At 51.4% G+C, this 19,556-nt stretch overlaps 9 protein-coding genes across 9 annotated transcripts; 3 read left to right on the top strand and 6 right to left on the bottom strand.

Moving 5' to 3' along the window:
- Nucleotides 1–7: 7 nt before the first annotated feature.
- Nucleotides 8–2,625, top strand: ACHE_70660A (uncharacterized protein; the record flags this gene model as incomplete). The annotated part of the gene is made up of 2 exons (XM_043283017.1): nt 8–187; nt 262–2,625. The coding sequence occupies 2 exons, from the start codon at nt 8–10 to the stop codon at nt 2,623–2,625; spliced, it is 2,544 nt and encodes an 847-aa protein (XP_043140339.1).
- Nucleotides 2,626–3,087: 462 nt separating this feature from the next.
- ACHE_70659S (uncharacterized protein) lies at nt 3,088–5,388 on the bottom strand (the record flags this gene model as incomplete). Its single annotated transcript, XM_043283016.1, has 1 exon — nt 3,088–5,388. The coding sequence occupies one exon, from the start codon at nt 5,386–5,388 to the stop codon at nt 3,088–3,090; it is 2,301 nt and encodes a 766-aa protein (XP_043140338.1).
- Nucleotides 5,389–6,675: 1,287 nt separating this feature from the next.
- ACHE_70658S (Zn(II)2Cys6 transcription factor) lies at nt 6,676–8,213 on the bottom strand (the record flags this gene model as incomplete). The annotated part of the gene is made up of 3 exons (XM_043283015.1): nt 6,676–7,369; nt 7,422–7,875; nt 7,943–8,213. 3 exons carry the CDS (start codon nt 8,211–8,213, stop codon nt 6,676–6,678), a joined length of 1,419 nt encoding a protein of 472 aa, XP_043140337.1.
- Nucleotides 8,214–8,516: 303 nt separating this feature from the next.
- On the bottom strand, nt 8,517–9,260 carry ACHE_70657S (FMN-binding negative transcriptional regulator; the record flags this gene model as incomplete). The annotated part of the gene is made up of 1 exon (XM_043283014.1): nt 8,517–9,260. One exon carries the CDS (start codon nt 9,258–9,260, stop codon nt 8,517–8,519), a length of 744 nt encoding a protein of 247 aa, XP_043140336.1.
- A 495-nt stretch (nt 9,261–9,755) lies between these two features.
- ACHE_70656A (putative transsulfuration enzyme family protein) lies at nt 9,756–10,959 on the top strand (the record flags this gene model as incomplete). The annotated part of the gene is made up of 2 exons (XM_043283013.1): nt 9,756–9,896; nt 9,943–10,959. 2 exons carry the CDS (start codon nt 9,756–9,758, stop codon nt 10,957–10,959), a joined length of 1,158 nt encoding a protein of 385 aa, XP_043140335.1.
- A 312-nt stretch (nt 10,960–11,271) lies between these two features.
- ACHE_70655S (uncharacterized protein) lies at nt 11,272–11,595 on the bottom strand (the record flags this gene model as incomplete). Its single annotated transcript, XM_043283012.1, has 2 exons — nt 11,272–11,492; nt 11,574–11,595. The coding sequence occupies 2 exons, from the start codon at nt 11,593–11,595 to the stop codon at nt 11,272–11,274; spliced, it is 243 nt and encodes an 80-aa protein (XP_043140334.1).
- A 618-nt stretch (nt 11,596–12,213) lies between these two features.
- On the bottom strand, nt 12,214–14,100 carry ACHE_70654S (uncharacterized protein; the record flags this gene model as incomplete). The annotated part of the gene is made up of 1 exon (XM_043283011.1): nt 12,214–14,100. The coding sequence occupies one exon, from the start codon at nt 14,098–14,100 to the stop codon at nt 12,214–12,216; it is 1,887 nt and encodes a 628-aa protein (XP_043140333.1).
- A 723-nt stretch (nt 14,101–14,823) lies between these two features.
- Nucleotides 14,824–16,715, bottom strand: ACHE_70653S (Y-family DNA polymerase; the record flags this gene model as incomplete). The annotated part of the gene is made up of 2 exons (XM_043283010.1): nt 14,824–16,506; nt 16,563–16,715. The coding sequence occupies 2 exons, from the start codon at nt 16,713–16,715 to the stop codon at nt 14,824–14,826; spliced, it is 1,836 nt and encodes a 611-aa protein (XP_043140332.1).
- A 162-nt stretch (nt 16,716–16,877) lies between these two features.
- Nucleotides 16,878–19,346, top strand: ACHE_70652A (DNA damage response protein RcaA; the record flags this gene model as incomplete). The annotated part of the gene is made up of 5 exons (XM_043283009.1): nt 16,878–16,914; nt 16,978–17,040; nt 17,112–17,191; nt 17,243–17,394; nt 17,453–19,346. 5 exons carry the CDS (start codon nt 16,878–16,880, stop codon nt 19,344–19,346), a joined length of 2,226 nt encoding a protein of 741 aa, XP_043140331.1.
- Nucleotides 19,347–19,556: the final 210 nt, after the last annotated feature.

Below are 19,556 nucleotides of genomic sequence, written 5' to 3'. Positions count from 1 at the left end.
CAAGCCCATGTGTCGGCAGTGTGTGGAGCAGAAGATCACATGTACGTTTTTGGATGTGAAGCGGGTGCGGGAGCAGAAGCAGTTGGGAACGCTGGGGAGAAAGGTCGAGCGGTATGAGGAGTTGTTGAGGGAGTTGGAGCCGGATGTAGATATTGCGGCTGCGAAGAGGATAAGGAAGGCTCTTAAGGTGTGTTTTTGTTTTGTCCCCTGCGTCTGCTTTTGGCGGAGAGGGAGGGCAACTGGGTTTGCTGACGGATGTAGCTTGATGATGGACAGGAGGAAGAGGAGGATAGGGGAAGTGAGACTTCGTCGCTGGGATCGCTTGATGCGATTGATCTGGTGGAGGAGGATTTGAATCGCAACGAGAAGACAAGGGCGACGGGGTACTTTGGGAAGAACTCCGAAGTAGCATGGATGCAGAAGTTGGAAAACGAAGCGAAACATCGCAGTCGACACGGGATTCAGGATGGTGATCCAGCGGGTGATTGTTCACGAGGACGACCAGAAGTACCAATTTCATTGATGAGCTACTACCTCGACGACCTCGACATCCCCATGTTCCACGAAGTGGATCCCTCCGCCGTGCCCTCGAAACATCTCGCTGATAAGTACTTCTCGGCATACATGCTCGTCTTCCATCCATCATTCAACGTTGTCCGCAGAAAGGCATTTACCTCGCAGTACGCACGCTTTATCCGCCAGCCGAGCAGTGTCCGACCACCGCGGAAATGGCTTGCTGTGCTGAATATGATATTTGCAATCGGGTGTCACTATTGTCGGTTGACAGGGGATGATGTCGGAGACGATAGGGATAGTCTGGTATTTCTGGCGAGGGCGCGGAAGCTGAGTTTGACAGAGGATACGCTCTTCGAACATTCAGATCTGCAGCAGGTGCAGGTTGAGTTCCTAGTTGCGTTCTACCTCTTGGCACGAGGCCAGGTTAATCGCGCCTCCAAATTCACAAACATGGCTTTCCGCTCCGCCCTATCCCTTGGCATAAACCTCCGCTTCGTAGACGACTGGACTGACCACGCCGCCAAAGAAGCCCGCAGTCGTCTCTGGTGGTCAATCTACATCCTCGAGCACTCCATTGCGGGACTGACGGGGCGAGTCTCCTGCGCGAGCGAAGGCCTCAGCTCCGTGCCTTTACCGGTACCCTACGAAGAGGAATACTTTGACAGACCGGACGTGCTCAAATTGTTCCAGGACATCAACCTGCGCCAGAAATATTTCAAGCCAACGCTCTTCCAATCAGACGAAGAATCACGTGCCCACGGCGAGTGGCTTGAGAAATGCGGGCCTAGTCCATCATCGTTCTTCTTCTGCTTCGTGGATCTGGTCTTTATCACGCAGGCCATCATCAACAAAGTCTACAGCATAGAGGGTATCCGTGAACGATCCGGGCAAATTGAGCAGCGTATCCGGAAATACGGAATCAAGTTGGATAACTGGCTCGCCAAAGTTCCATCTGTGTATCGGTTCACGACGACTGGTGGACGGGAGGCGTTGAACGGGGATATCAACTTGCTGGTGACAAGCGAGTTCGATGGGGATGAAGGCAAAGAGAAAGAGAGTGAGAGGAACTTTGCAAGGGAAAAATTCAGTCTTGCGATGCACTTCTACAGTTCCAAGATTACCCTCTGTCGACCCTGTCTCACGCACGCGAATGCCAGAAACATCGCTCCATCCACAGACATCGGTCCTAGCCATACCGCCAACGGCGACGACAACGACACCAACAACCCTAAAGACGCCGATACCGATGGCGACACCGACGGTGATGATGATAACAGCAACCGCTGCACCTCCGACCCAATCTCCGAATCCAACACAAGCACCTACACCACCCAAGCCGACATCACCCGCTCCAACCCAACCCCCCACCTGCACCCAATCCCCAACACCTCAAAGGCCCGCCGCGTGCGCTTCCGCACCGAAATGTCCCTCTCCTGCCTCCGCGCCTCCTGCGCCCTACTCTCCCTCCTCCCTGACGAACCGGACATCCTCTCGCTAACCCGTCTCTCACCATGGTGGCACCATCTCCACTATATCATGCAAGCCACCACAGCACTGCTACTAGGACTAAGTAGCTGGCCAACAAGCCCCCCTGCAGAGGAAAAATACAGCACATCAGTACAAGCGCCAGTTTTCGGCACCGCCGTGCCAACAGAGGCATCCGCGGACCCCGGCAGCGAAGGCGACGGCGGCACAGGACCGCGCATGAACCCGCTTCCAACACTCCAGGTCGCAACGGTGATAGACTGTACCAAGAAAGCGCTGCGCTGGCTGTACCACATGTCCGTCCATGGGGACACCGCGGCGCGCCGCGCGTTTGTTTTATCGGATAGCTTTATGCGCCGTATAGCGCCGAATCTGGGGATTAGTGTTGACGATTTACCGGAGGTTGATGCGCTGCCTGTTGGGTCGCCGGCGGAGGGGATGCCTGTTCCGGCGAGTGAGATTGGGAGTGGTGTTGAGGGCGTGCCTGGGGGAAGGGAGGAGGCGGAGGAGAGGGAGAGGGAGATGGAGGTTGAGGGGAGGGAAATTGTGGAGAAGGCGGCAAGAGAGGTTGATCGGGAGTGGGATGGGGTAGGGGGGAGGATTGCTGGTGTGTACCAGCTTTGATGATGATGGCATGGCATGGCGTTTTGGTTAGGGTTTGGGTTGGTTATACGGGAAAGGAAAGTGTATGTTGGTGATGATTGGCGGTTTACCCTCTGATTCAATTATGCATAAATATGGACTTTAGTGAATGACTGCCGCTGCCAGATATGCGTCAAATCAAAGCACGATGAATGGCAATTTCATGACAAAAGGAAGGGGGAATAGAGAATAAGAGTAAAAAGAAAAGAGATGGCAATGCTCAATTCATAGCAATCGATCAATCGACAAGCAATAAAAGACAGATGAGACCAAACCGAACTTCGGAACGAAAACGAAAATAGACAATGCATAATTAGTCAATACAAGCCAAAAGAAGCAAATGGAGCCAATCACCCATGGACATAGACATAGAAAATAGAATAAAATAAACTTGAAGATATTGTAGAAATCAGTAAACAACGAAACTAGAGCCGAAAAAAGAGGTCACCTCATCCCCTCAATTGAATGAAGAATATCCCTTTTCGGAACAGGATTCATCCCAATCCCCATATTCAACGTACTCATATGCATCGCCATTGATGGCGGCGCCTGCGTTGGCGCAGGTGCGGGTGCAGGCGCAGCCTGATTACCCTGCTCTATACCCGTCCCCATCCCTGACTGCTGTTGCGCTTGTTGTTGGGCCTGTTGTTGTTGCTGGGCAGCAACGTCCACCTTGCGCGGTCGACCACGAGGCCGCCCAGTCTTTGACGGCTTGGGTGGACCAGCTGGTTTCTTGGGTTTTGGACGCGGGGCAGCAGTTGTCCCCCCTGCTGCGATGGTGTCGGCTTTGCGGGGTCGGCCGCGGCGGCGCTTTTGGGGTGGTCCTTCGGGTTGGCCTTCTGGGGATTGTTGGGACTGCTGTTGAGCTTGGGGTTGAGCTGCGGGGGAGGGGACTGGGACTTGGACTTGTATTTGGACCGGGCGTGCTTGCGGGGATTGAGTGTGTTGTTGTTGTAGGTGGTGCGGTCGAGGAATGGAGGGAGGTGGTGGCTGCGGTTGCTGCTGCGGAGGTTGGGGATGGGCGTGCAAGGTAGAATAATGAAATTGGGGTTGATGCTGCGGCAGGTGCGGTGCAAACTGCGCTTGTGCAGGTGGCGGAGGAGCAGCCTGGACATGAGGAGATGGAGCAGGATGCGGGTGCTGATAAGGAACACTGGCTGGAGCCGTGTTTGGTGTCGACGATGTCGATTTCGACTTGGCCTTTGGCTTTGGTTTGGGTTGTGCTGGTGTAGTTCCATCAGCTTTGTCCGCCTTGCGTGGTCTTCCTCGACGGCGGGGTGTGTTTTCTGTACCAGCAGCACCACCGGCCGATTCGGACTTGACTGGTCCATTCAACTGCTGCGGGACTGATGCTGGTGCTGGTGCTGGTGCTGGTGCTGGTGCTGGTGCTGATGTTGATGGTTGCGACTGCTTTGGTGCGGGCTTACTGCGTTTCTTTGGGGGTGCCAGTTTCTCCTCCTCATCTTGCTCTTGCTTTGTTGCCGTCGTCAAAATCTCTGCAACGCCAATAGTCGAGGGCATTGACATTGGCGCCGTCGTTGCGGCTGGCGCTGTTGTCACTGCTGGCCGTTGTTGGGGTTGCTGGAGTTGTTGCTGCGGCGGTGGCTGTGGCGGCTGTTGTTGTTGCTGCAACAAGGCATGCTGCTGCGATTGCGGGTGATGATATTGATGAGGTTGAAAGGGGAATTGCTGGTATGGATTTGGCGCGTATGGGTTCTGCTGAGTCTGATATTGAGGTTGTTGGGGTTGTGGTAATGACTGCTGTGGCTGTTGGTAATGACGCGCTTGCGGTTGTGATTGGTATGCTTGTTGGGGAGAGAAATGAGGTCGTTGCGTCGGTTGATATGAACTCTGTTGGGGTTGAGGCTGCGGTTGCGGTTGCTGTGGATATTGCAACTGTTGAGGGTATTGCGCTTGCTGTGATGGGTATTGGGCCTGCTGTTGCGCTGGTGAATAATGCTGTGCCTGAGTATATTGCGCTTGCGGTCGTTGCGTCTGATACGGACTATGATGAGGCGGACGTTGCGACTGTGCTTGCGACTGCGACTGCGACTGCGATTGCGATTGCGATTGCGATTGCGATTGCGGAGGCGGTAGTGGCGGCTGCTGCGGTCGTGGACTAGGCGCTAACATGGGCGATGCCGATGTTGCCGAATGTGAACCCTGACGGTGGTGATGAACTTGCGGATGCTGTAACCGTTCGAGTGATGACTGCTGCGGCGACTGCGATGATGACGAAATATTCATGGCATGCGCATGAGGTGACAGAGCCGAGTTCATAGCAGCGGGATGAGGACGAAAATTCGCCATGGGATTGATGTTCCTCTGGAGTGTCTGCATTGACAGATACGGATCTTTTACCCCACCCACCGAGTCCGTATTCCGAGACAACATCTCAGACGAATTCTGGGCCTGGAAATTCCCCGGGAACGGACTAAAAGTACCCCCTGCTGACAGCCCGACCAGCGGCGCGGAAGTTACCGGCGTCGTCATTTTGCGAAGATCAGGAGAATGGGTTAGATCCGTAGTTGTCGGCTGCGGCTGACCCCGAAATAACGGGTTGGCACCTCCAGGGATCGATCCATTGGCATGTCTCGGGTGAGTATGAGCAGGATGGCCAGCGCCGCTCATGGAGGGAGATTGTAACGAATGGTGTTGAGGGTGTTGCTGATGCGATGTTGGGCGGGGATGCTGCTGTTGCGGCGGCGGCGGCGCCTGGAAGGGGTGGCCTCCGTAATTCATCATATTTGCAGGCAAACTGTTTCAAGATTCCGTGTCCCCGGTTCCTTTTTGACTCAGGATCATACAAGCACTTTGTCGGCCTCAGGCATCAAGCATGTGATAACCGTCCCTGGCGCGACAAGTAGATTGGTCTTGGGCGACACACGGGAGGAAACCCGTGACAGTTGTCCAATCGCGCAGAGCACACGTAATATATGGGATAGGGAAAAGCGAATCAACGAATTGACAGAAACTGTCAAATAGCGGCGGCGCGTTGGCAGTTGTCGACGTGTTTGTTGTTGTTGTTGTTGTTGTTGAGTGCGAGACGCTGTCCCACGCGATCTGTGCTCTGTACACCGTTGCTGGCCTCAGGCAGTCAATTGTACGGAGAACGGTTCGGACCGGTTGCGCAAGGGAAATAGAAAAATAAGATAAAACGCGTTGCTGATGCACGTCAAAGGAGAGACAGAGACTGTATAGCGGAGAAAAAAGAAGAAAAAGATCAGAATAATCTGGAATATCACAGCAGAGATGGCAGGATAAAAAGCAGGCAATAAACTGATGCCCAGCCGATGCCTGTTGGGGGTGTTCTTTTTTTCAGCAGTCGCGGTGTCGGTCGCTGGTTTTTCTTTTTTTCTTTTTTCTCTCTTTTTTTTTAGCGTTGGGGTATTTTTGGCTCTCCGCATCACGTGATGTGCTTTTGTTGGTCCCCGGCCCCGGGCAGAAGGCTTTCTATTGTGTGAGATGGGTTCTGCTATATAATATAGAAGGTATATAGTAGTATGGACTCCGTAGGTTCAAGGTGTATGTACCGTGATTTACTCCTGAATACGGAGTAAGACTTCGACTGACAGACTGACACTGACAGATCGATCTCAAGTTTTGGTTCCTTACGTTAACTTTCTTTTTTTTTTTTTCTGGGGTGATTTTAATTTTTAAAATAATAATTAAAATACAACAAACTGCTATGATATCATCCACCAACAATAGTGCTATGATATATCTGACATTCTATCAGACTCAATATTTACTATGTAGCAGTAGAGATCCTTTATAGATTTCTATGACTGCCATAGACCGTCTGCTTTTTGTCATGTATCTTGCTGCGAGCGTTCTATTTTATTTATTTTTTATTTCCGGTTCTGGCCCGAAGTGAGATTCTCCACATGTTCTTCTAATTTTATTATTATTGTCATTATTATTATTATTATTATTATTTTGAAAAAGGAAAACAAGAAACTATATCATTTAGAAGTATTGGGTATTTTATCGACATGAACACTACCAGGAACTACTTCCTCTGCACACCGGCTATATAAGAAGCCAATCCCCTCCCAAAAACCCTATGTGAAAAATCCACCTCGACTCTTGACCCTGTCCATCTGCCCACTGCCAATACTGCCGTACAATCTTCCCGGCGTTCACCGCATTCAAACACATTGTGTCCTGCCAAAACTTATCCAAACAAGCCGTGAGGAACTCCCGCTGTGCTGGCCACGAACTTTCCAGCGCCGCAATGCAAATCGGCCATAGGATACATTTGAATAAGGAATAGTCGCTGCGTAGGGAGTCGATTACGCCAATTAGTTCGTATAGCAGGTCATCTTGTGCAGTGGTTTGGTTTGTTAGTGCGTCGAGTACGCGTTGTCCGTAGAGGAGGGCTCCGAGTTTGTAGGCTTGAGAGAGGATGCAAAGTTTGTTGATGTCATGGACTTGGGATTGATGGGGGAGCGTTGAGGCCCAGAGATAGCAGTCGAATTGTTGGATGGAGTCGAGTACGGTCGTGAGATTCTGGATGGGGATCTCGATGGGTACGTTGTCCAGCGTATTCGTATCTAGACCGGCTATGACGTCTCGCTGGTGTGAGATACATTGGATGGCATGAAGGAGGTATTCGGGACATCCGAGGAAGGACTGTTCTACAGTGTCTTGGGGGAGCATCCCTGGTGGTGCGAACTGGGAGAGTAGCTTAGGACGTACAAACGTCGCTCCGAGCGTTTCGATCCTACCGCTGTCAGTAATGTATCCACATCGTAAGATCAGTTCGCAACACATACGAATAGATCTGCTTGGCAACGAAGTTGCGTATCTCCTGTACCGTCTGGCCAGGATTATCGTTTCCGAATGGATGGTTAAGCGAAATTAGACTCTTTGCGCCTTCAAGGTGAACATTCCACCGATCACTCCCAGACTCAAGCAGGTCCAAGAAAATCAAAAGGAAGATGCTGGCCAGGGTCGTATCTTGTCTGCACAGTGCGACATCCTGCACCGCCTGGGACAATCCCTGGATTGCCTGATGCTTAAATGCCAGAGCATCCCGGTGAGAGGTCGTGAGACTCGAAGGTGATTGTTCAGATTGATCAGAGTAACCCGTGTTGGCTTTGTGCTGCGCCGCCAGGGCCAGAACAGCTTTGAGCAGGGTCTTGTCATTCACAGCCAGTGATATCAGACTCCGAAAAGGGTTTTTGTTGCTGTCATAGACAATAAACAGCTTGCATATTCGATCGTTATCTAGGTGGCAGACTTGTCAGACTCATCCTTCAGCCATCAATGAATAGCACCAGCAAGCGATACGTACAATAATCCAAATAAAACCTCGACGTCCGATCCAAGCTCCCCACAGCAGTATCTCCTAGCCCCACAGGCACCCTATCACCCCTAGCCACAGCTTTCGAAGCATCCTCCACCGACATACCCTGCAGATTGCCTCGTATGGCCATACCCTTTACCCATCGCAGCGGTCGCTTGTCGGTGCATTCGAGCCCAGCTTTCTCGCATTTGGCGCAGGGGACTTTGGACCGGTCGCATTGGACGTGTCGGCGACGACATGTATAGCAGGAGTTGATCATTGCATACTTTATGCGTTTGTTGTATTCTGATTTGCCATGGTATGGTTGGTGCGTGGGGAGAACGGGGATGTTATCGCCGCAATTTTTGCGGAGTATCGCTATCGTGATTAGTCAGAATTGAGTCATTCTTCAATAGAGCTGCGAACTGTGATTATTGCTCTATTAATATTTCAAAGATTTCAAAGCTCGTCATATTGAGATGCTGTCTATGCTGCACGTTCTGCTCCTGTTGTATAGTGCAGACCCAGCTGCCAGAGTATCCAGTACAGCCAGTGACAAAAGTTCCATAAACGCCACACAGACCTATCCCGACCTCTCACGAACAGTCTTCGCAATCCCCTCACCCGTCTCCGTTCCCAACTTTCCAAACCCCTCAATAACACCCTCTCGATCTCCTTTCCCCATCTCCTGACTCATCTTAAACTTGCCCTGCAATCGCTCAATTCGAATCTCAATCCCAATGATGTTCTTCTTCAACAACTGCACATAGTTCTCCGGCGCATCAGCCACCTTCCACGGCGACGCATACCCCATAACCCCCGTCTCCGCATGCTGCGACAAATCCTCGATCTGCTTCTGCAAGAACCCACCCGTAATGTCGGACTTCGAGTCACAGTATACCTTTATCTTGCCGTAGGCTTGCACAGCGGAGTAGTTCCAGGTCGGCACAACCTTGCCTGTGGCGGGCTTGGTCTCTGTGTAGAACTTGGGGGTTACGTAATGGTGATGGGGGCCGTTGAAGAGGACGAGGACTTCGTCGGGGAGTTCGAGAGTTTCGACATCGTTCTTTTCCGACTGGGTGGCTGTGAGGGCGTCGATTAGGGCTTTTGCCTGTGGGTTTTGTTTGGCGACGTGGCCACGGAGGGTTCCTGGGTTGTCTTCTGAGGAGTTTTCGGGAACGTCGAGGAGGAAAGGGATGTGGCTGGATTGGAGGAAGGGGTGAGTTGGGGATTTGATGGCTGTTGTTAGAATGCCCAGAGGGTTTTCCCGGATGAGCTGTTGTAGCACTGGGATACGTGCCTCTGCGTGTACTGGGCGGAGGTGCATTGTGGTGAGTCAACCCGATGGTGGTAAGTAGTAGTAGAAGAAAGAGGTTCAGGATGAGGGGTTATCCTGCGATGTTTATCTTAAATGCTGTAGCCCTGCATACCATCCGGTCAGCACCTGATATATAGCCCATTTGATTGGCAGTCAACACCGACTCATCGGCGTAGGGCGTCGCATTCCTTCATTCTGGTATGGTTCTTTATCGGCGAATTATCGATCGCCTTAATCATCAGCTAACATCCAGCCAATCACAGCCATGCTTACGGCATCAGTACAAAACGAAAAAAAAGGAAAGTACTATGCACTAGTCCAAATTAGGATGTTGACAGGAGTGGGGCAAATCGGCGCTAAAACGAGCTTAATTCTGATTTCGGAAGTTGGCAGGAGTGGATCTTAACGATTAGATATAAAAACGCCCGAGTGTGAGGGGCAGAGAACTTTTTCTCTACTGCATTTGAACTCATCTTATTTAGGGTTTATTGTAGCTGCTTTACAATGTCGCGTCCTTCTACCCAAGCGTTGCACGCGGATGACCCGTTGAACCGGGTTACAGACGTTGCGCCTCCGCTTCATCTGTCGACTACCTTCCGGTTCCCTAGTGAGCCAGAGAATTTGATTCCTTCTGTCGACCCGGTGGTATGTTTACTTCCTCAAGTTTCAGAAGCTTGACTAACCCATGCAGGACGAATTCGACGGCCACAACTATGTCTACTCTCGCGAATTCGCCCCCAACGCAACCCGCTTCGAGGCCATCCTCTCTGCTCTCATCGGTGGACAAGCCGTGAGCTATACTACCGGTCTCGCAGCCCTTCACGCAGCCCTGGTACTGCTGAACCCCCGCCGTGTGTCTGTTGGCGAAGGGTACCACGGCAGCCATGAAGTAATCGCAGTCCTCTCCCGCCTCTCGGGGCTCCAGAAGCTGCCCTTGGATTGCTCAGCTGAGAGCCTTGAGGCTGGCGATGTCATCCTCCTCGAAACACCCGTCAATCCCCTAGGAACAGCATTCAGCATCGAGGAATTCGCCCAAAAGGCACACTCCCGTGGCGCATATCTAATTGTCGACAGCACATTCGCCCCGCCAGGCCTACAAGACCCCTTCCTCTGGGGCGCAGATATTGTCCTCCACTCCGGATCCAAGTACTTTGGCGGCCACAGCGATCTCCTCGCCGGCGTCCTCGCAACCAAGCGCCAAGACTGGACGAAGCAGTTACTCGAAGACCGTCTGGCCCTAGGCAACGTCATGGGCAACCTGGAGGCCTGGCTCGGCGCTCGTAGTCTGCGCACACTGGAAGTCCGTGTCCAGCGCGCCAGCCAAAATGCTTCCCATCTCATCACCTGGCTGCAGAGTGCATTAACAGCCACTGCCCCAACCGATGAGCAAGAACTCATCAAATCCGTCCTCGGCAAAATCCACCACGCCAGTCTACAAGAAGAGCCCTGGATCAAGAAGCAGATGCCCAATGGCTTCGGGCCTGTTTTCGCTATTATCTTGACCAGTGAGGAGTATGCGCGCGTGTTGCCTAGTAAGCTGAAATTTTTCCATCATGCTACTAGTCTGGGTGGTGTGGAGTCGTTAATTGAGTGGCGGGCGTTGTCGGATTCGAGGGTTGACCGGAAATTGTTGCGGATTAGTGTAGGGTTGGAGAATTGGGAGGATTTGAAGGGAGATCTTTTGCAGGCTTTTAGGGCTCTTGTTTGATTTGGCTTTGTGTGTATGTAGCTGGGGCGATGTTTGTACAGTGACCCCGGAGAGGGGTTTATGAGATAAAAGTATATATGAAAGCTATAGACATTATGAAGCACTTACAATGAAGAAGAAGATTTAAAACCATTGAGAACCGTTACAGGTGGTATGTTACGGGTCACTACAAAACTTCTGACAAAAGCGGTAATAATGCTTCAAAATGCCCATACCACCATTCATTCGGTAACCTCGTGACTTTCATTCCAAACATATACTAGGCATTTATTCGACCATTATCGTACTATACATTACATTATAGGGGCAAATTTATTTGCCCCCACCACCAGTGATGTTCCCAATAAAGTCCCTAGCCTGCTGTCTCAAGTTCCCCGTCGCATTGCCAAACTTGTCTGACACGTTCTGTCCGCCAGAGGTAGCGTTGTTCGCCTTGTCGCCGAGATTACCGGTGGCATTGTTGATGGTGTCTTTGGCGTTGCCGGTGGCTTTGTTGAATTGGTCGGAGAGGTTGTTGAATGGGTTTGAGCCTTCTGTTCGGTCGTGGGAGGGGTTTGTTAGTCTTGGGTAGGGGAGCGGGGGAAAGGGGGCGAGGGAGGGAGAGCAAGGCGTACGATTTCCGCTGTTGCTGGACATCTCGACGGTTGGGGTGGTTGTTTGGTGTTCTTATGGATTATTTGTGGAGGAAGTAGGGAGTAAAAGGCGATTTCAGGATTAAAGATCCGTAAAAGTAGGGTTCTTATAGATATGGGGCTAGGTAGATGCATGACGTCAGGACGCATCAGTATCTAACGTTGTATACGACCTGATGTCGAGATCGGGAGAAGCCATGGTTCGCTCGTGGCGATATGACGATACGAGTGATAGCCCGATAGTATGCTCTAAATACTGTATTGTATATTATCGCGCATCGGGTATCTATCAAGCAAATGGGTAGTGGCAGATAGCAGCAGATGTGCAAAGGGGGTAGTCGCTAGACGGAACGCCAAAGAAAAAAGGGAAAAAAAGACAGGATCCCGGAATGTAAGTGTAAATAGAGGAAGAGAAAAACATTAAGGAATAACCGAGTGGACCTCATTGCCAATCACCGGGATGGCTGGAGGTATCGGGAGGGTCAAGATAGCATAGGGGGAATAACAAAGCAAGGGTATGTAGAAGTAAGTGAAAGACTGGGCCTGCCGTCGACACGCTGGAGTTGGAGAGCACCGCATACACGAAAAACACGCAGGTTAAAGCAACAGTAACAGGAGATAGTCAAGCCGTCTCGTTTCCTGAATCCGGACCGCTGTATTCAGTAACAGACGAGTAATCGTCTTTGAAGTTCGAGGCCGATAATAATCCTCGAGCACTTTCGCCAATGTCTTGCAATTCTTCAGGGGCAAGCACGCGTCCCCCAAGTTCAATATCGTTGACGTGGACGTTGTATTCCAAGGCTTTCTGGCCATCCTTGATCAGTTCCTCCGTCCACGCGAGACACCGTCGAAGACTTTGATTCATTTTCTGGCTATCAGTCAATAGCTCCCGATGTTTGGCAAGATCAATAAACACTCGTTTCTCGTCTCGTGCCCGATGTTTGGCATCATGCTTCGCCAATGATCCGGGACTCATCACACCCTCATCTGCAGAATCTTCATCTTCATCATCATCTTCATCATCATCTTCATCCTCCTCGTCCTTGTCTTCATCTTCATCCTCGGCATCACCATCATCATGGTCAGATGACTCTATATGTGACTGCACCGAAGATATCTCACTCATTCCTTCCTCTTCCGTTTCGGTGGTTGTCGAAAGAGCTGTCCCGGAGACTGAACGACTAGATGGCCCAACGGGGATACGGCCTGCACGACTAAGACGCCGGTATCGTCGTAATTCTGCATTCTGCTTGCGCATCTCGCGCTCCAACGTACGATTAATCGCCAGGAGTGACGAGTTGCTGATTTCCAGGTCCATAATCTTGCGTTCAATGCGGGCATTGGCAGCCGGGTCATTGGTATTCACCTGTTCCTTCGCTTCCTTCACAGGACTTGCCGTGTCCGCAGATCCAGAAGACCCATTACTGAAAATCCGAGGTCGCAGGCCTGGAATTGGTTCTGATGCCGCAGCACTGGCATCAACTTCCGGATCCGTTGGAGACACGATAATGGGACTTGGTCGGAGTGCTTCTCTGGGTAAGTTACTGTTACTTGCGGAATCTAAGCTTGACGACTTGATATGGCGTGCGATAGAGAGGGGAACGGGTGGTGGTCGATCAGGACCGATAGCTGGCAACGAAGCCTGCCGCTGCGAACTAGGCTCACTGGAATCATTAGTGGGCGGAGGCCCAGACTGGGATGCCGCACTATCCGATAGTCGAGGTGCAGGATCAGCCGCGAGCTTCGCAGTCTTCAACCGTGGAGAAGCGGAATTACTGGTGGGAGCTTTCCCCCCAACCACAGACCGGGGCAGGCCTGTTGAACGGCGCTTGATCGCCGGTGCTGCGGGGTGAGATTCATCTGCTGATAACCGACGTTCTTCTTTTTTCCCGTTGGCATAGATAAATGATGCTGGCGAGGACGGTTTCCCGGGCGGCTTGAGTCGAGGTTCCGGTTCGGGGGTGTTGGACGACCTGGCATCGGAGGCATGAAAGAACATCGGCGATCCTGATGACGACATATCAGGAGAGGACATCGGGCGCGCAGAGTGATGGCTCTCTGCGGTCAGGGTTCTGGCCCTGCTGGTTCGCGGGGGCTCCAGTTTCGGTCCTCCGCGAGCCGGACTCCGCTCTGTTCGATGATGCCCTCCATTCTGCGATCCAGGGGTCACCACGGACTGCGAGTAAGGGGTATTGGGTGCCGACGGGACTCCCGGTGTACTCGTAGGCGATGACACTGTTCCATCTCGTCTAGATGTTCGAGAATTCGTTCGCGGAGTCACATTCGTGCTGAGATAACTGGCGGTAGAATGATAACCGTCCTTGGAGGGGGTGGTATTAGCTGACGCAGGGTGTTCGGATTGCGCGACTCGCCGGGGCGTCCGGTAACCCCCCGGAGTAGCGAGTCTGGGAGTCAAAGGCGATTTATTCGATGATCGATGAAAGGCAGCGCTCAGCGTCGGGGTAAAGGGTTTGGCGATATGGCCGGGGTTTTGTTTATCAGAGGTCATAGTTGTGGACTTCGAGGGGCGGAAAGGAGGGCGAACTTATGGCATTGCGAGGCTCGATGACGATCTGCAAGCATGATGGAGGCATCCGCCACAGACACGCCGGTATGCTCTGTCAGGTACTGAGCCGTAGTCAGGTACCCTGAGAGGGGGGTGATGATAGTGAAGTGAAGAGAAAGTTTGCTGCCAACAACAGTCATGGGGAAAATCCCATCCCCGCCGAAAACGGTCTAGTGCCAGCCACCCCCGTTTTCACCGCCATTGCCTCGGGTCAAGAGTCAACATATTTAGAACGATGCTTGCACTGATAGAGCGTAGTGTCAAAGTAGATTCATTTTACTTAAATTGGCGGCTATTATTATCTGTTTATAGAGTTCTGTCTATGGAGTCCAGGCCGGTAAACATGGGGCGACCCGGATTATGGCGGCTATTCATCCCTGGTTCATAACACAGCGGACCAAACATTCATTCTTCATATTTAAGACAATTGGTATCCCGGCAATTGCGCGTGACAACCGTCTCTGTTATTCCCACCAAATTCTCGGTAGAATTGCGTTTCGAAGCCTGGATTGTGGCCTGAGTTCCTTGAGTTTCTCGGTACCGGGCATTCATCAAGCGAGCATGACTCGTATTGTTCGGGAATGATGCCCTCGATTCACATACAAGCCCCAGATTTCCGGGAGCTGACGTGCGGTCCAGTAGGAATAGGAGTATTCTCATCCAGAATCACGTAAAAAAGAGCCGCTTTTGCTTCGGATCATGAGGGGGCGTCGTTTTCCTCTTTCGACCTTTAGAAGGCATTGGCAAAACCTCCTCGGAAACGCCCTGGACGGCCTCCTTGATAGTGTCTTTTGAGAGACAGAAGTCGACGTGATCATTGAAAATCTTATCATCAGCCGGTTGTGGTCTGCAGCAAATGGGACAGTCCCAGTAGACGACCTCAGGGGTAGACGACTCGGTCTGTTTGTCCACACTATTGCCCTCAGCGTTGTCCACTTCCTTAGAATCAGAGACCTCTTGGCTGAGCTGTTCCAGAAGATCCATTTCATCTTGATATTCTTGATGTGCAGCCTGCTCAAAAGCTTCCTCTGTGCCGGGTTCTCGCTCTGCGTTTGCATTTGCCGTGCATTTTGCGGCAGGCTTGGATCGAGAGGTCACTCCAAAGAATTCAATGCCAACTTTTTTAGTGCTCACCAAGTTAGTACAACGAAGACCAAGAAGCCGAAGCTTCATATTCGGAATATCTTTCTCCAGTTTGCTCAGCATAGGCAGCGCAAATGCATAGAGATCTTTCGCAACTGACACTGCCCTTGGTGGTGCTGTCTGGCGGGTCAACACCTCAAATGAATGTAGCTTGACTTTCAATACGAGAGTCCGGCCTTTGAATTCCGTGCGAGCAAGGTCTTTTTCAAGCTCCTGTGCGGCCCACCAAAGCTTGCTTCTGAGTTCTTGCTTGTCCCCAATTTCCTGAAAGGTGGTTTCCGTGCCGACGCTCTTGCGCTCATAGCTCTCAACTGGCTGGATCTTGGTCCTTCCCAGACCCAGGTAACATTGTGCCAGGAACTGGAATGCTTTTTCTCCAAAAAGCTTGGTCAAGAAGCCCCGTTGTGGGTATATATCGCCGCAAGATTTGACGCCAATTGAATCGAGTTCTCGTTCAAATACTCGGCCAACACCGTTCACCTTGCGGACGGGGAGGTCCCTCATAAAATCCATCACAGTATCCCTGTCATTAGAGACGCGGAACTGGCCATTTGGTTTATTGCGGTTGGACGCAATTTTTGCAATTTTGGCGTTTGGCCCTATACCAGCAGAGACGGAGACAAGGGTCTTTTCTAGGATTTCTTCTCGCATGCGTTGAACCGCTTCTTCTGGGTCGAGCTGGTTCTCCACACAGTAAGATGTGATATTGAGATATGCCTCGTCTATACTGGCACTTTCGAAGAGAGGATCGTACTGGGCCATAATGGCGCGAATCTCTTTCGCTTTGGCGGTATATTTCACATAGTTTTGGGGCAGGCAGACCAGCTGAGGACAAAGTTTCTTAGCCACGAAAGATGCCATGCCACTACGGCAGCCAAATTTTCTAGCCTCATAGTTGCACGTGGTAAGAACACCTTTACCAACGGCCATAGGTACCGTCTTTAGTTCGGGCCGGTCGAGCTCCTCGACCGCAGCGAAGAATGCATCGCAATCAACATGTACCACGTACTGCGACAGGTCTCGAGTGAGTTCTAGTTCCGCAAAGAATTCATCTGCTTTGCGGAAGTCCCAGGATAAATCCATCTTTTCTAGACGGGCTTTCTCTTTTAAGATACGCTCAATTTTCGTCGTCAGGATATGGTCACGGTTCTGTTCATGGTTGAAGAATTTTGAGCCTTTTGATGCATTGTATATAATCTCCGACACCTTATAATATATCGATTCAGCAAGGAACTACACGTTCAAGGATGATGTTTGCTCACCTTGCGCTGGTCAACCGCATCTTGACCGGCTTTGGTCAACGACGGGCCCAATAAGTGATACTTCAAAGTTTCATCTTCAGTCGTCCCCAACTGCTCTTCCTCCCTCTCCTTCTCCTTTCCCTTCTCCAGAGACTCTTCGCCCTGAGGCTCCATCTTATCTGTCGGTGACTGTCATCGCGATCATTGCCGAAGCAGGCATCTATTGATACGCCTGATCATGTGACCACGCGTTGCGGGCCGTGTTTCACGTGGCGTTGAATCGCCGCTTCGCTTCGCCGAACTAGCTGCAACTTTGGCGCATCATCACTGACACTGATGTGGATTCTTGATTCGGAGGGTGATTTGCTGGAGGGTGAGTTATCCTATGCAGTATTGTCGGCAGTACAGGGATACTGATGATTCGTGCTTGGCTAAGGGAAGCGGGTGTGGTTGCGGCCGGGGAAACAGTATCTTTTCGGTCGGGTCAAGCAAGAGGGTGGTAAGCTGCATTCATCGGTCGCTATGTGCTTGAGAGCTGCATGCTGATGCTGATGGTGTTGTTCCCTGCAGTTCGGCATGTAATTCAGCATAACTCGATATCGCGAAAGCACATGGTGATCTCGGTATCGCCAGTGCAGCCCGGTGATGGAGTATGAAGTCCTCAACACTGACTGTGCCGATGCCTTTGCTGATTCTGCTAGTCTCATATATATACCAGGTCGGAGATTACCGTAAGCGACGAGAAGTCGAAACTGGGAACAACGGTGGACGGCGAGCAGATCAAGGGCACAAGCAAGAAGTTGACAGGCGTGGAGCATTCAGTCAAGCTGGGCAAATACAAGCCTGCGCTACGGTACGTCTCGTGTTCTTAAAAGCTTCTGGAATGCAATCTGATTATGATTTCTATTCAGAATCAAGTGGCAGCCGACCGTCCTCACTTTCTCGTTTTCCTCGAAAGAACTCAAAGCAAAAGATCCTCTGGCGCATGTCCGCTCGCGCCTCGAAGATTTGGATATAAAGACGATCATTCCGTACATCGTCGATCAGACTACGCATGTCGTCCAGAGCAAGCGGAATACTGCAAAGGGGTTACAGGCTTTGGTGAATGGAAAATCGATCGTGGATCAGTCTTATGTCGATGCACTCGTCTACGCGGCCACCCCAAGCGATTTGGAGAACCTGGAGTCTTTGTCCCCGTTGGAAGCCGATTTTGATACAGCATGGCCGGATCCAAGCTTGCATCTTCCGCCGCCGGGAAAGGAACCTATGCAGAGACCCCCTGAATCATTCGCTCCGAATCCTGATAGGATTAACATCTTCTATGGATATACGTTCATTTTCAGCGATGTTACTCAGTATGAGAACCTAGCCGATCCGATCAATAATGGACACGGGAAGGCGTTGCTGTATCAGATAGACCCTGGTGTCACTACAGCAGAAGAAATCGTGCAGTTTATGAGAAATGCAGCGGGTAATAAAGGCCTGGGTGAGGAAAGAGAAGGCTCCGGTGGTGTGGTGCTTGTCCGCTTTCGCTCTCAAGGGCAGCACGAGGATTGGTCGATTGAGCTAGGTAACCAGGTTGCTGTCATGACTGATCAGCGCGTTATCCAGCAGAGTGAGTTCCTTGATGCCATTCTGGCAAACGATGCTTCCTCTCTGTGTCGCTCGCTCCCACCAGCTCCAGATTCTGGTCCAAAGTCTGGTATAAAAGCAGTTACCGCATCTCAGCCAGCGCCTACTCCCTCCGAGAATATCGAGCCAACCCCAGTCTCCCAAATTTCTGAAAAAGTTTCACAGATTCCCAATAGCCAACCTTCTGGCCGATCGAAAACACCACGCGTTCGCGGATTTGTCAGCAAGATGAAGAACTTTGACGATGGGTTCGACTTGGCTTCTATCCCGGCATACGTTCCTGAAGAAGGCGCGGGATCGAGTTTGCCTTCTGCAATAGATCTAGAACCGCTGTCAGAGCCGCCGTCCCAGCAACCTGTACAACACCCATCACAGAAACCCTCACAGAAATTTCAGCAACCGTCACAGCGACAGAACCGGTTAGAAGACGTGGAAGAAGCAGGACAGGAAGAAGAGGACGTCATGGCCGGCCTATTGCCCGGTGCAAATGCGATGAAACGCCGTCGTGCAGAAACAGGCCCGGGCCGTCGTGCAAGCCCAGATGCACAGCCCAAAGAAGTTGAACGCAAACCGAAACGCCAAAAACTGGACATTCTAGAAGCCGCTCGAAAACACCGGGAAGCGGAAGAGAATGCCCAGCGGCGTCAAGAGGAGGAAGAAACGCGGCGAGACGACCTCAATGACACGCCCATTGAGAAACTCAAGGGCCTTGCAATAGTTGAAGAATGGGATGTGCCGCTCCGAAAGCCGCATGAACCGCGTGAGGAACGGTGGGACGAGCGATGGAATGGGCGAAAGAACTTCAAGAAGTTTCGACGCAAGGGCGAACCCCGGTATGCTAGCAATCGCGTGCAGAGGGTGATTGTGCCACTGGTGGAAGTGACACGGAAAGACTATGGCATCGGTGATCATTATTGGACCGCCAGCCATGAGTCGCGCATAGATAGTCCTGCAATTAGCCATCCTCGGGAGCAACAGCATGCGGATGATGGCGGTGATGCTGAGGAAGACGGTCTTGGTGGTTCTACAATCCCGTCTGCTTCAGTTTCCCGCGTGGAATCTGAAGTGCCCAGCCAAAACAGAAGTCAGAATTGGAGCCAGAAGCGGCCGAGAGAGGTCCGCGATTCTGATAGTGAAGATGAGTTGCGGTTTCGGTTCCGTCGGCGGAGGTAGCTTTTATTACACTTCTTGCTGTATTACTATTGAGGGATTATCCCGGCAGGCCAGGAGATTAATGACTTATTCAGCATTGCTATTGATTGTCATAAAGATGCTGAAAGCAAACAGAACTATTCAAATGTGATATGAACACGTGATTGTGTATACAGCGTCAACAGTTGCCGTGGATGTACGGAGTATACAAGATCGCCAAAAGTGGACACT

The sequence above is a fragment of the Aspergillus chevalieri genome, chromosome 7 (assembly GCF_016861735.1).
Source record: "Aspergillus chevalieri M1 DNA, chromosome 7, nearly complete sequence".
NCBI lineage: Eukaryota > Fungi > Ascomycota > Eurotiomycetes > Eurotiales > Aspergillaceae > Aspergillus > Aspergillus chevalieri.
This window is presented reverse-complemented; position numbering and strand designations above follow the sequence as displayed.